The sequence below is a fragment of the Caloenas nicobarica genome, chromosome 1 (genome assembly GCF_036013445.1).
Source record: "Caloenas nicobarica isolate bCalNic1 chromosome 1, bCalNic1.hap1, whole genome shotgun sequence".
NCBI lineage: Eukaryota > Metazoa > Chordata > Aves > Columbiformes > Columbidae > Caloenas > Caloenas nicobarica.
The window spans coordinates 204,252,977-204,267,619 of NC_088245.1; the positions used below are offsets into that span (position 1 = coordinate 204,252,977).

The 14,643-nt window shown below is 44.9% G+C and overlaps 1 protein-coding gene across 1 annotated transcript in view; it reads left to right on the forward strand.

The window, feature by feature from the left end:
- The window catches only part of SMCO4 (single-pass membrane protein with coiled-coil domains 4), a 29,741-nt gene extending 15,098 nt beyond the window's left edge, over window positions 1–14,643 (forward strand). The window contains exon 2 of the mRNA XM_065658309.1: window positions 13,578–14,643. Within this exon, the coding sequence (XP_065514381.1) occupies window positions 13,710–13,889 (180 nt within the window). The 5' untranslated portion in view covers window positions 13,578–13,709 and the 3' untranslated portion in view covers window positions 13,890–14,643. The remainder of the gene's footprint in view (window positions 1–13,577) is intronic.

The window sequence follows — 14,643 nt, forward strand, 5'->3', positions numbered from 1 at the left end:
GAATGTCCTGTGAAGTCTTCTGAGAGATCTCCTGGCAGGTTGTGGAGGAGTGTGCTGTATCACACCTAAATACACAAGTAGGAGATGGATGAGAAGTACAAACCTTGGTTGTCAGCCACTGAGAGTGAATAAACTCAGTGCAGAAATGAGAACGATAATTGATGTCAGTCTCCTCTGATGGACCGACTCTTCCATTCGCTTCCTTCCAGGCTTTATTTCACTTCCCTGCAGCTTTTCTTCCATGTGCTGGTTTCTTTCCTTTTGTTTCCCTTCCTCCCTTGCACGCTGAGGGGTTTTCTGCTCTTTCTCTTTGAGCTTCATTATCTCACTCACCTACTTGTGCCGCATCACCTTTTTTTTTTTTTTTTCTTTTTTTCACCCCACTGCATTAAACTTCCCATCTGTGGTCTTGTTAAGTGAAACAACAGCAAGAGCAGCTGGTGTTGATGTTGCAGATACCAGGGTGTCCAAAGCCCGGGGCGCAGCTGTTGATATTCTGTCCGTAAGCTGTGGAAGACGCGCTCCGGAGAGACGCCTGAGGATACGATTCCTCAGCCCCCCGAAAGGTCAGCCGTAGGACTTCTGCACTGTGCGGCCTTCGCTGTCGCTTGGTGTTCACAGGCACTTAGATAAGATTAAAAACTAATACAACCCCTGGTTTGAGAGAAGGTCGAATAATACGTGATCCAAACCCTGCATCTACTGGATCATGGGCAGGCGCCTTTAAACACCCGTTCACCGCACACCTGCGGTTCCCAAACTGTCCGTGGGCCCCAGCGCTGACTTGACTTCCATTGTTATGGGTTCAGGGTACGACTTGAAGTGGTTTGATTGTTGAATGTCTGCTGTCGCGTTGGCCGGAGGAGTCTACTGAATACACCGGAAAACTTGCTGTCAAATTCGGCTGATGTGAACAATGAAGCAAAACGAGTCGTATTTTTAAGAGCTGATCAGCAGCTTCTTAATAAAAGTGGGAGGCGAAGGGAGAACCAACTGCACCACAAAACTAACAAGAAATCACCCAAACCCTAAAGAAAAAAGAAAAAAACCAAACCACCACCAACCAACCCACCCAACAACTTGGAGCAATGTTTCTTGAAATTGCTCTAAAATATGAAGCTATTAATATTGATCTGAATTAATCTGTACAAAGTAAGAAAGATACCTGCTTAGATCTCAGCAGCAGCAGCAGGTGCTTGCAGTATTATAAATAGAAAGCAATACAAATTGAGGTGCTTATTAAATTTGCCTTTATGATGTTTTGAAGAATTGGAGTGGAACAGAAAAGAAAAATTACCACGGGCTCTGGCTCAGAAGGGTGACTTAAATAGCTGTGCAGCCAAAGGAAATGGAACATAAACTAGGATAAGTGATAGACTTGTTCAGAAAAGGTTATCTGAGAGCGATTTGTCCCCAGCGTGGAGAGATTGACTGAGAGCTGTGGACGGATGTGATTGAACAGAGGAGGGCTTAATGTTTTTGGACAGTTTTAACACAGTATTGAATTTTAATATATTTTCCAGGAGATTGCACTGTAATCCTTTCTAGCACTTATGTTTCTCAAATTTCTCCTAGTTTCCCTTTTCCCTTTCCCCCAGCTGCCAAAAACTAACTCTGCAGGAAAAGTTCATGTTTGGGAAGTGAGCTCATTCAGAATTTTTGCTGCCTTTTTGGATAACGCTTTGGTGAGGATCCCGTATGTCGTTCAGTGTTTTCTAAAATTCTCGAAGCACTGTAGGGCCTCCGCAGAGAGGCGGCTGAGCAGAGCAGCCAACAAATCGTCGAGTGAACCAGATCAGAGCAGCAGGCTCAACTGGCAGAGGGGCTATTAAAAATGAATCAAAATCCGCAATGTTTTTTGCTTTAATGAGATACTCAAATTGATTTAATTTGGCAGGGAACATACTAAGAGATCGTAGCCTGGCAAAATCACAGAATCACAGAATGTTAGGGATTGGAAGGGACCTCAAAAGATCATCTAGTCCAATCCCCCTGCCAGAGCAGGAACACCCAGATGAGGTTACACAGGAAGGTGTCCAGGCGGGTTTTGAATGTCTGCAGAGAAGGAGAATCCACAACCTCCCTGGGCAGCCTGTTCCGGTGTCTGTCATCCTCACTGAGAAGAAGTTTCTTCTCATATTTAAGTGGAACCTCTTGTGTTCCAGTTTGTACCCATTGCCCCTTGTCCTATTGTTGGTTGTTCACCAAGAAGAGCCTGGCTCCATCCTCATGACACTCACCCTTTACATATTTATAAACATTAGTGAGGTCACCCCTTAGTCTCCTCTTCTCCAAGCTAAAGAGACCCAGCTCCCTCAGCCTTTCAATCGCTTCTTTTCAGTGCAGTGAAACACCAGCCGGTTGCTGGTGGAGGGGGAGTCTGCGGTGTCACCGTGTCGCTCCCGCACCCTTCTCGACTGGGTTCCTCTCTTGGAAAACGCCCGATGTACAAACAGTGGAGGCGTCGAGGTTAGAAATGGTGGTAACACACACAGAGCAGAGTCATTACCACAGAGTGAAGGGGGAAAGGGAACGTGTGTGGACAGCGAGTCCCATCACCCACACCTGGATCTCCCTGGCACCGCACGTGTGGCTTGTGCAAGCTGAAGTGGCTTGTTTGCCGTACCACCCATTGCATTGATTTTTTACCTGTGGTTCGGAATTCGGTTGTATCCATGTGCTCGTGTGTTGTGTGAGAAAGACGCCGTAGGCACGGCACCAGTGTGGCCACCCTTGGAAAAGTCTGGAGCTGTTCAGCAGGGAGTGAAGCTGGTGTCTTGTGCTGAGGTTATTGGGGTTAATGCACATCATGGGTGACTTTGAGAGCGCTGCAAGGAGCGCAGATTGCTTTAAAAACAACCTGAGTGGAAAGGAAGGCTGTACAGGAATAAATGTGAAAGGAGAATATGAGTACTGTTACGTAGGGAAACGTAATGTTTTGGTCTTGATAAGTGCTTTAAAAAGAAGGTCACTTGTACTTACAGTGGTTGAAGTACGGGACTGATCGATAGCTGTTTGCTGAACGTTGTAGACGAACTTCTGAAACATTCTTCTCTGACCTCCCGGGCTTGCTTCTAATGGCCTTCGTTACACGCACGGCTCTGTAGCATTTGCTTTTGCTTCTGAGTTTTTGAGCTGGTGGAAAGTCCTGGCAATGGGACTGTAAATCGGAGTACATACATAGGGCGTGCAAGAACCAGTGCTGCAGAACTGATGAGGCAAAACCAGGCTTGTGTTTAGAGAGTGGCTTTGCTGGGAAACTCCCTTTAGTTAGACTGCAAAACTTTTTTTTCTTTCTGTCCGTGTAATTTATTAAATCTTAATTAAACTTTCTGCATTTAAATTAGTTTACACTAATGTCACACTGTCTTATTATGTGTATATTGATAGACACTAACAGGGATTTGATCAGCCTAATCCAGCTGCATGTAATTATGTGCCTTCTCCTTAAATAATTGCAAACAGAGTCGATCAATCATGGCAGGAGAGCCTGCTGCTTTATTATAATGTGGGATTGTTTAGTGAAATGCAATAAGACTTCAGGTTTAAGCTAGCAAGTAAACAGAACGAGATTTTAATGAGACCAGCCATAGGAAGAAAAAACTCTCCCCACCCATCCTGTGTTGCAAGTCTCAGTCCTTATCTTCACTTCCCCCGTAAAAAAAGGTGTCCTGATTGCATTGTTGTCATGCTGATGTGAGAACCTTTCTGTAATTTGAAAGGAATTTGGGAAAGGCGCAGATTTTTCTGGCTGCCGGAGGAGAAGCTCTAGTCTAAACCTGTGGTGCTGTTCCAGTGTAAGGTGGAGGTTTTTATTTCATTCATCGATAACTTGATTACCTGAATCAAACGAGAGTGTGTAGATGGGAATGAAATCTGCCAAGCCGCAGTGCTGCACAGGCTCGAAACCACCTGCCCTGCTTGGAAAACAAGTAAGTGAGGGAGTATCACAGGCACCCACTTCAGTGTCTGTATTTGGGTCGATTTCGGGGTGATTGAGTTACTGTGCAGTGTGACGCAGTCCTCTCCTGGCACGTGTACAAGCGGGGAGACGGGCTCGGTGCCAGCAGCCTTTCCTCAGCCTCCTGCTGGAAGCCCATCTGTGCCAAGAAAAGCTCAAAAAACCAGAACTTTGGATGAGCCCTGAAGGGGCTGAGTTTGAGATCTGAAGCCCTCGTGCAGCGTGCTCTGGCGTTGCATCCAGCTTGCTTTACAGCTGCAAATACCTCTGGGTTATTTTATAAGATGAAACGCTAAATGCCACTGTTGGTGTTGTCCATTTTCCCCTGCAGGACGGTCTCAAGAGGATTTCAGGCGGCCAGGTACACACTCTTATTTTCTCCTGTTATAGGTAGTTCTGTATTTTGAGCCAGAAGAGGGAGATTTGCCTTCGTGCTTCCTGAAGAAACAAACTGTTTCACAAGTAGTTCGAGTCCAACATATACAGACTGCCTTGTGGTCAGGGAGTACAGGTGATGTTTGCAGATGTTGCCCTGGTATCCAGGGAGCTTTTCTTCCAGCTTTTCTGTTGGTCACTCTCCACCACTCCCCTCTCCAGTGCACACACATGCAGATACACACACTCTCCTGCTGCCTCGGGCTCATCTCTTGCCTCTGCATTTTTTGTGGTTGCAGATTTAACAACCTGTTCCTGCTGTGGGCATGGATTTTTTTGCCTGCCAAGTTTTAGCCTGGACTGAATTTTCAGTGCCAAAGTTTTCATGACGGTAGAATTATGATGAAAAGCAGTGATGGTCCCTCAGGTCTCCCGTTTGCATCACAAAACTGTAACATCGGGCTTCGGACTTGCTGGCGTTGTGCCTGGCCTGTGTCTTGGGGATCCATTTCAAACACATTCGTAGCGATGCCGTCTCACGAGTGACCGTGTCGGGAACCTGGTAGTTCGAACAGGAAAAGTAACAACCAGACCACACTCTGGATCTCAGGAAAAGCGCGTTTCCCATCTAGGTCATCATCAGCTGGGAGGACGAGCGCTGCTACCCTCCGGTGACAGTGAGTTAGCGGTGACAGCCCAGGTCTCAGTGGGCTTGCGATCCTGATGCAGCTGTACTGGAAAACAGAAATGTTATTTTTACACCAGATTCCAGTTGATGCACATTCTTGCAGATGCCAAAGGTGCGGTGTTGGTCTGGAAGAGCAGCACGTGAATTTCGAGGAGCTCCGACACCTGCGACTTGTTTATTTTTATTTATTTATTTAGCATCGTTATTCAGAAACGGACTGAATTTCTGCAAACACATTGGAAAGATAAATGGTTTGTATCCAAAGGAGTCTTGTTGGGAACAGCTGAGAAAATTACTTTTTAAGAAAACAGCTGAACAAACACATAATACCAAGTCATATGCCAGGTGTTGTGGTTTACTGCATTTATGTGCAAGATCATCCGTAGATGGAGAATGTCGAGCGCTTCTTGTACAGTCTCCCCTAGGAACTAAATTCGTGCAGTGACAGGAATTACGTGTTTGTTTTTCTTGTGTTTTCAGTAAACATTAGTTGTAATTCTTCCCTGGACTGCCTGTTGCAAAAGTTGTCTTGATGCTGGTTCTGTGTCTGCAAAGAAAAATACGGGTTATTTGTTCACCTGTTCATGGAGCAAAAGGACTTGCCTTTTTTTTTTTTTTTTTTTTAACTGAAGGCTGTTCTGTTTCTTTGCTGCATTCAGGGCAGATAGGATTGCACTGCAACGGCCGTATGCGCCAAAAATACCGTTGCCTCGTCTCCGTTGAACAAAGCCTGCCCAGATGCAGAGATCCGTGGCTTTTTGTTTCTCATATAGATTACTCACTGTAGCCAAGTCCTCGGAGTTGTGATAATCGTACTGAAATAGCTTTTCGCTTTGATGGCCTTGCTCTCTCTTTCTGGCAGCATTCAGCGCTGGCTTTCATTTTTCAAATGCTGTGAGTAGTTCGGAGACTCTCAAAGCCGCATTTACATTAAATGTGATGTCAATTCAGATTTAGGTCTGTACTTTCGAAAAAAACCCAGCACCTCTCACTCAAAAATAATGTTAAAGTGACTTCAAACAGCATCTTAATAGTTCCGTATTGTTATGTGTGTAATTAAAAGCTTTTACCCTTGAAAACAGGATTGTTTTGATTTGCAAATCATAATGCCTTGCTACAGTCAAATAGACTGAGGTAATTTTTTATGGTATTAAGAATTAGCCCCATGCTGTAACACGAAAATCCATTTTTCACAGAACAAAAAATTTTCTCTTAATGCTCTTTTTTCTTTTTTAGCACGCTGAAATCACGACAGATAGCGTCACTGAAACATGGAGATGTCCAGTTTAGGGTTGCAAGCATTATCTTCAGCTGTGCACTGACTCTGCTGTGCAACTTCTGTTCAGAAGCAATGGGCTGCCCCAGCCAGGACCAACCAGCTGGCTGAAGTTATCCTGTTCTCACTCCTAACCTTCGTTTAAGTGGAGTCTAAGTGACAGATACTCGTTATTTCCTACCTTTGAAACCATGCAAATGGGAGGTTTGAGACATTTGACAACGCAAAAGCCAAAGTTATCTGTGTGGCTGCTCCTGCAGGGTCCTTGCTCGCTTGGGTTGCTCCTGTTTCCTTAGGGGGATGGCTTGTGCAAATGAAGTTTCTTTTTTAAACAGGCAATAATTTCTCCTTGTTTCTCCTTGTTAGCGGTTGCGCAGACCTGTGTTTCGGTACCAAAAGGAACTGTCCTGCGACTGGAATGTTCCCTTCGTCGTGGGGCTGCTCCTGTGTTGCTGGAAGTGGGTTGGCTGGGAAGGTTTAGGGGAGGATGTGGCTGGGATTAAAGTGTTTTGTTAATCCTCTGGGCAGGCTTGCTCTTTAGGGTACGACTCTCTGAGTCAAATTGGCAAATCTCTGCTCTATCCATCTTTGTCACCCACACAAGTGATTACACAGAACATTTTGCTCCTTTAGAGCCTGTCAAATAATGAAGACTTTTTTTTTTTTACTGTCATTTTGCATTTAGTGTTTAAAATGGAGTGTAATAATTGTGCTTCAATGTGATGGAAATAGCGCTGGACAATCACTACTGCAGTTGCATAAAAACTACTACAGTCAAGCTTTTTTTTTTCCCTTTTTTTTGTTCAGAAGCCCCCTCCTCAGAGCCAGGTTTGCAGGGCATTAGGTGCCTGGTGTGTCTGACATAAACACAGGAGCAGATTCAGCTTCTGTCTCTGCATCGGATGCAAACTGGTCTAAGTGATCGTGCAAATCCTGCAGCCATCCGAAGGGATTAAAAGATGTGACGATTATTATTTTTGCCTCCCAGACCTGCCAAAACTGATAAAAGATAAAAAAACAAGGGGCAGAGTTGGACCTGTTGGATGGAAAGGCTGCGTGCGGAACTGAGGGCTCTGCAGACACCAACTAGAGCTCAGTGCGCAAGCGCTCCTCTTTGTAAATCTGCCCCAAGCTCCTAGTGAAATACTTTTTCAAATTTCTATTTAGCTCGGTTTCAAAGCTGGCCGTGTCACCTTCGAAAATGGTGACCCTGCTGGTGCTACTGTGGCAATGGCCAGAAATTCAAGCTGCAGGAAAGAAAATTTCCTGTCCAAAATGTGGTATTTCACCTTGAGGTAAAATCAGTTAGAGAGTGATTTATTAAAAAAAAAAAAAAAAATCTATGTTCCATGGGGTAGCCTAAAACAAGTCCTTTATTAAATAGTTTGTGTAACTGTGTTACATGCAGTTCAACTTTAGAAACAAACAAACAACAACAACAAAACAACAGCAAAAACCCCAACAAACAAAACCTCCCATTTGCATGGTTTCAAAGGTAGGAAATAACGAGTATCTGTCACTTAGACTCCACTTAAACGAAGGTTAGGAGTGAGAAGGGGATTACTTCAGCCAGCTGGTTGGTCCCGGCTGGGGCAGCACATGGGGTTTCCCTCTGCTCTGTCAGGAGCTGCCATCTCCTTGCGGTGGCCACCAGCTCAGCCGTGCTGAAGTTCGAGTTGCGCGAGGTTAGGGAGGGTTAAAATAAAACCTCACGCGTAGGAGACCCTGCAGAGCCGCTGTGTCTGTTCTGCGGGGACCAGGCAAGCAGAACTTGCTCCTGTTTCCAGGACGGCTCCGTGCTGGGCGCTGGGTCCCTGCTGACCAAGGCTCCTCTTGCCCCTGGGTCCCCATCGCCTCCGTCCATCTCCTGGGCTCTTCTTCCAGCCCTCGTACAGCAGCTCCAGCTGCACTACCCTAAGGTAATCAGCCCAGTAGCAACGATAAGTAACAAATTGATAAGCCTGTTGGTTTTAGTTCTTCCTGACTCTGATGCTGGTGTGTCCTCCCAGTGATTGAGAACTGCTGGTTCTGGCGCTTTTTAATGCTAAAATAATGCGAAGAATATTGTCTCCTTTGGTGTCTTGTGTCCTTTTCCCTACTGCTGGCAGGCAGTTTGAATACAGCATGTCCCCATTGTCTGCTGGTTTGTTGTTTGGTTTTATTTTTAATGTCTCGGTAACATCCATGGCCCTAGGGGACATTTTAAATGATAAAAATTAATTCTTGTCAGATTGTTTGTTTGAATTGCAAGATGTTTTGCTGTTCCAGAATGTTACAGTGTCAGTAGCAGGATGATGAGGCCGCATTAATCCAAATTGGCTTGCAAACACTCGTAATTTTGGATTTGGAGAAAAATTATTCAGCTTAACGTGGCTAATACATTCATGCTGTAAGGCTGGTGATAAGTTCTGTAGACGTCTAGTTGTGTGGTTACACTAAGTGCGGATGAGATATTTCATGCACGTGTTGCATGTAGAAGGAGATGCAGAATTGCAAAACTTGGCAAGCGCTGGTGCAGCCGGAGTCGGGGCTGCCGGTCCTGGCTCACAGCAACAGCCGTGTGCGGTGCGAGGAGCTTTTAGTTGCACATTACTCATGGTCAGGGTTAATTTTACAAAAAAACAGGGAGACAGTGGCTTGCCATAAATTCTGGTTGGAAGATTTTTGATAATGTTTTGAAGGCTAGCAGTCCCCACAAGTTTCACTACAGCCTTCTGGTACAAAATCACCCTCGCTTAACCGTAACTCACATGCTTTAAGATGCTGGAAAATACTTCAGCATTGGTGGGAGTGACTTCAGCAAGTGCAGTGATTGATGCTCTCAGGTGTTGAGCTTGGCTCTGCAAAACAGCAGGAACTTAACCCAGAAGGTGGGATGAAGAGCACTTTTATGTATAAAAAGCTATTCGGATGATGGGCAAGGAGGAATGTAATTGCTCTACATGTCAAACCGGGGTACTAAATTTGTGAATTTGCATTATGTTGAAGAACGGTACCTTTATGTTTGTCTTCTATAGGTTGTACTTTTGAATGTTTAGTTCTGCTGGAAACCTTAGCTTTTCAGTGTCAAGCTGGAGTGCTGCAGTGTCAGAGGGAAGAGGGGGTCTCTGTGACACGGGTGTATCAAACAACGGTACCAAGCCAACGCTCATTTTCTTGACTTGGCAATCGAGATGGTTTCTTTCTAGCCTGCAGGTTCCTGCTTTTGGGCAAAACTTTCCTGTAGTGAACTTTAAAGGGGGAAAAAAAACCCCAAAAATAAACAAATGACCAAACCCTCATCACCCCATGCAATTTCATTGTCAAATTTTAAATTGTGAAATGCATCAAAGGAAGCTGAAGTTACAGGGCTCTGGCTAGTGCCAGACTGTTGTGGACTATGAATATTCCATTCTGTTAATGCCTTCTGTGCTGTTCCTACAAATGTCCCAGTTGAGGGAGTTGCTGAGTTTCCAGGAAAACCAGCAGTTGAACCAGTTTGGTGGTTGTTTCCAGCCTTGGCAGATGCTGGGGCCGGGTCGAGCAGTTCATTGACACGGGAAGCAGCCGTAGGACGATGCGCACAGTCCGTGACAGCGAGTCCACTCCTGGGCGGGGGAGACCAGGAAGGGAAAGGAGGCTCTTGGTTTCATTTAAGGAGAAAAGGTGAGTTTCCAGTTCTTTGGCAGTCTGAGGTGTGCTGGTCACTAAGGTTGGAGTTCCCACAAGATCAGAGTACCTGCGGGACATCCCTTTCTCATTGCCCTTCTGATAGTGACATGCTCCAAGAGGTGTTAAATGGGCAGTGCTAACTAGGCTGTTAATTACACCCATCCCAACGCTGTATTATTTCCTTCCTCCCTTTGCTCGAGTTCGGCCTTCCCGGCCCACAGGCAGGGTGATCACTGGCTTTAGGAGGATGCAGCTCAGTAACATGAGATAATTTGTTCTTGTGGGCTGTCCCCACAAGGAACGAGACCTGAAGGTTGTAACCCTGGCCCTGATGCACTGTACTTTGTGTATCTGTTTTTTCCTTTCCGTACCTGTCAGTATCCCCTGTCTTCCAGCGCAGCCCCTGGCCGGCCCGTACGGGGCTCGGCAGCGGAAGGGGATGCCTGTGACTCTCTTACTCCACTTGCACAACATAGGCCATGGAATTCCATCATAAGCTACTGAGCGGTGGTTCTTAAATGCTGTTTTGTACCAACACGGACGCAGCAGCGTGTCCAACATGCCGGAGCTTTCCCGTGGGCAGCGTTGTCTCTTGCAGCTGCCGTCTCTCGCTGGCTGTCGCCTCCGGGCGCGCAGCGGCAGCCGGGGCCTGGCAGCAGCTTGCAGAGATTCACCGCTTCCATGGCATGGTTCAGTTACGAGCAACCCTAAGGCTCATCTCGCTGAAAACTGTGTGCCAGTTTCTGTCCAAGTCCATCTCAGCCAGCAGCAAAGCCAAGTAGCCCAAGCTACTGGAAATGTATTTGGAGACCGACGCCAGATTCCCAAACTCAAGAGCACCAGCTTGCGATTCAAGTGGCGCTGACATTTGCGGGAAGGCTTTCTGTTCTAAGTCGTCAGATGTCAGCTAGTGTACGTAATTAACTTGGTATCATTTTGCTTCAGAATGAAATACTCATTCAAAAGAGATTTAAAAAAACATCCTGATGTTTTTAATGTCTGGGTAGCAAGTGATGCTGCATGGAGCAAGGCATGCATTTTTTGTTAGAGGGATTGGTTTCATGGCAACTCCTGTTTGTTACTATGGCACACAGAAAATCCGAAAGGCTTGTACTGTCCATCACTTCTTGGGTCTTGTGGGCAATCCAGACACCAAACACATTGACGTACATCAACAGTGGAGACAAAACAGTATGAAAGTATTATGGCCTGAAATGCTCTGGTTCTCTAATGATCCCTAAGGGCAAATGTAAAACTTTACTTTGCATAGTAGTTTTTCTAGAGTTGGTTAATAAAGCTTGTGACCAGAGCAGAAACAAAAATAGAAAGGGTAAAACAGAGATTTATTTTTCAAGAGGTAGAGAAGTGATAAGCAACAAAACCAAAGCAGAAACCCATAGTGGAATACTGAAGACTCTGCTCTGAATCACTAAGAGGTGAGGATTTGGAATTGATGATCCTTATGGGTCCCTTCCAACTTAGGACATTCTATGATTCTATGATTTGCTAAGAAGAAATAGTTACAGAAGATTAGAAATGAAGCAGTCCCATTTGATTAAAGGACTGAAACAGGGTGTCGCGTGTTGTTGCTCCATCCAGTTCCTATTTACCTCCCCATTATGAAGTTCACTGGTCTCTATAAATCAGTTAAGCATTTTGATTCTAACGCTGCAGCTTGCAGAAGCAATTGCTTCTTTCTAAGACTTGAACTTTATTGTTTCCTCTTTGGAAAATCATCCCAGTCACCAAAATTTCCCTTTTATGTTGTATCAAAATTGAAATGAAGTGATTGCCTCAGAGTCCATGTTGAATTTTCAGAGCTTAGCATCAGAAGAAACAACCGCTTGAAAGGTGTGTGTGCATGGGATGCGGAATTGGTGAATCCAGCTGAACCCAGAGAACCCGTCGCGTTTGATGGTTGGTTTTGGTTGGTTTGTTTGTTTTTTAAGATTGTATCCAGGACGGACCATGTAAAGACAGAAATCCTGACGCATTGATTTGCTGTTGGTTTCCCATGTGGTTGCTCTGATAGTCTGGTCACTTCCACAAGCTCCAGTTAGTAGAGTTATTCCACATTTTCCCCTACCTGATGCGATATCTCACCAGCCTAATTGGCTGGGTGGGATTTCCAGCAGGCGGGTTGCCGCTGTTACGAGAAAGGATGAAAACTCCGTTGTAGTTCATGTAACCTCTAGGTGAGGGTTCTTGTTTTTAACATGAGCGTTTTAGTTTGGTTTTGCTTCAGTGATCAGGCTGACAAATCAGGATGAGTGCTAACACCAACAGAAAGCACGCTGCTTTCAACTAAAACCTCTTTTTTCAATAAAGTAGTGATAAGACAACTTGTGACATTGATCAGAGATGAGACATCAAGAGGAAATTGTGTCTGTGGTAAACTGAGCAAGTTTTGCAGCTTTGTTGACACGTGCTCCTCACCTACGGCAGCACATTAAAATTATATTTTGATATAAAGAAGACAGAAAGAAAAGAGGCAGTTACATTAACCCACTAATTTTCCTTTATTCTGAGTTGTGTAAGGGAGTGATGGAAAAACATCAGTTCGTAGTTTACTTTCAGTTCAAGTCAATATTTGACCCCAGTAACTGTTACCCTCCGAATTTGTGCTGAGGTAGATCTGACCTGTACCCAGCGATTGCGCCGCTGCAGAAATGGGGGATGTGGCAAAGAGCGAAGCAGCCAAAGAGTTGGTGTCCTCCCCCGTGCACGGCTGTAGGCAGGTTAGGGGCAAAACAACTCGGGGTGTGGAAGTACTAAGCACTTACTAATTCTCCTTACTTCAGAGAGGCTTTCGTGTTGCCCAGTGTTTTTGTTAATCTCACCTTCTAGGTCTGCTTTGGGTCTGGTAGATGCTTCAGAGCAACGACCTTACGAACGCCTGCTTGTCTACAGCGGTGATTTGCGACCAGGCTGGTTGTCGTGGGGATCTTTTTCGTATGACAGCTGTAATAAGAGTGACAACACTGAGTCATGTTGTGATTTAGGGTTTGTTCTGTGGCAGCAGAACCAGAAGTGTAAGTTGAGCAGCTCTTTCCCCGCATGTCTTCCTATTAGAGTATCCTTTAGTGCAATAAATACCTGGTGAGGCTGATAAACACTGAATGGTTTTCCTTATGGGGGGGAGTGTGCTCGCCCTTCCTCCTTCGGCAGGTTTGTGGGGAACCACAGACCTTGCCTGGAATCAGAGAATCAGGTTGGTTGGCAGAGACCCCTAAGACCGTCGAGTCCAACCACGTCGTCGGGGCAGCTGGAACCCTGTGCCGAGACAAGGCTAATTCATATTATTTTTATTAAGTCTTTAGCTGTGTTATCTTGTTTGCCTTAGAGGATAAAATGGATGGTTGCTGGGCTTTGTTTCTGGCTTAACAGAGCGCGAGTTCAGTGCTCCTGGGCAAACATGCACCGTGATGAACTGCTGGAGTTTTTATGGGGAATGTGTTGTTGAGGAGCTGAGCGAGCGCACTGCGGTTCCGCCTCCTCGAAAGAAGCCGCGTAGATATTGGTGCCAGTTGGAGAAAAGATTTACCAAGTGGAGCTGCAAATGGGTTTAATAACTGGAATATGTGTAGATTTTGCTCAGAAGAATTTTATTTTTCCTTCTCTTGCAGTTGCTTGCACAGCCAACCACTTGGAGGAGGAGGAGTTCTTCAGCCCTTTGTTTCAAAAGACCTTGGACTATTTTCTGCTGCTCAACTCCCTTCGCTCCCCTGTTCTGGTGAACAAAAGACCCAAAGAGGAGGATGAGGCAGCTAAGAGGAAAACCCAAGAAAGAGACCTCGAAAGATAAAAAGGAGAGAAAACAGGCAATGCAAGAGGCCCGGCAACAAATCACCACGGTGGTGCTTCCCACGCTGGCTGTTGTAGTCGTGCTCATTGTTGTGTTTGTTTATGTAGCAACTCGTCCAAATACAACCGAATGATGCAGCTTTTGAGACTGTCTGGCTTTGGGGTATTAATAATTTTATCAAGAGCCAAAAGGAACTCTCTGCCGCTCTCCTAGTACTTTACAAAGGAACTTGCTGGTATTTTCAGTCTTCTCTTGGTTAGGGTCCCGCCAATTCCCTTTAGGAATGTAACATAAAACGTATTAGTGAATGTGCCAGTACGTTTTATGGTCCAGTTCATGTGCCTTTCAGACTTTTCAAATGGTGTTTTTCTTAAATCTGTTTGAAGCTCTATATTGTAAAAGGAAATCATGTTCTGCTACAAATTTGTAAAAAAATCAGCTTTCAGCTTTTATCACTGTTACGGATAATGTTGCTCCCATGAGCTCTTGTATGTCTGTTTCAGAACTTCCAAAGAAGTACGTTTCTTCTTTGTACTTAATGTCATATGAAGTGCTTTGATTCAGAAAGGATATATTTATTTTTTGAATAAAAGAGAGAAGTCTTACTTGGAATCTTCAAATTATTTTGCGAAAAAATGTGACATATTGTGAAAGCCTACATTATGTAATGATTTTTTCATTAAACACTATATAGTTCACTCAGAAAGAATTTCCTTTTGCTGTGAGATGCCAACATGCAAAGTGAATACTTCAGGAGCCACCAGAAGGAATCTTGCAGAACTTGGAAAGGGAAATTCTACCAGTCTCTGGTGACAACAAACTACATAAATACAGGTAGTTGTTTATCTGAATGTTAAATATTTAAGTCTGTATAAAGTGGCAATAAA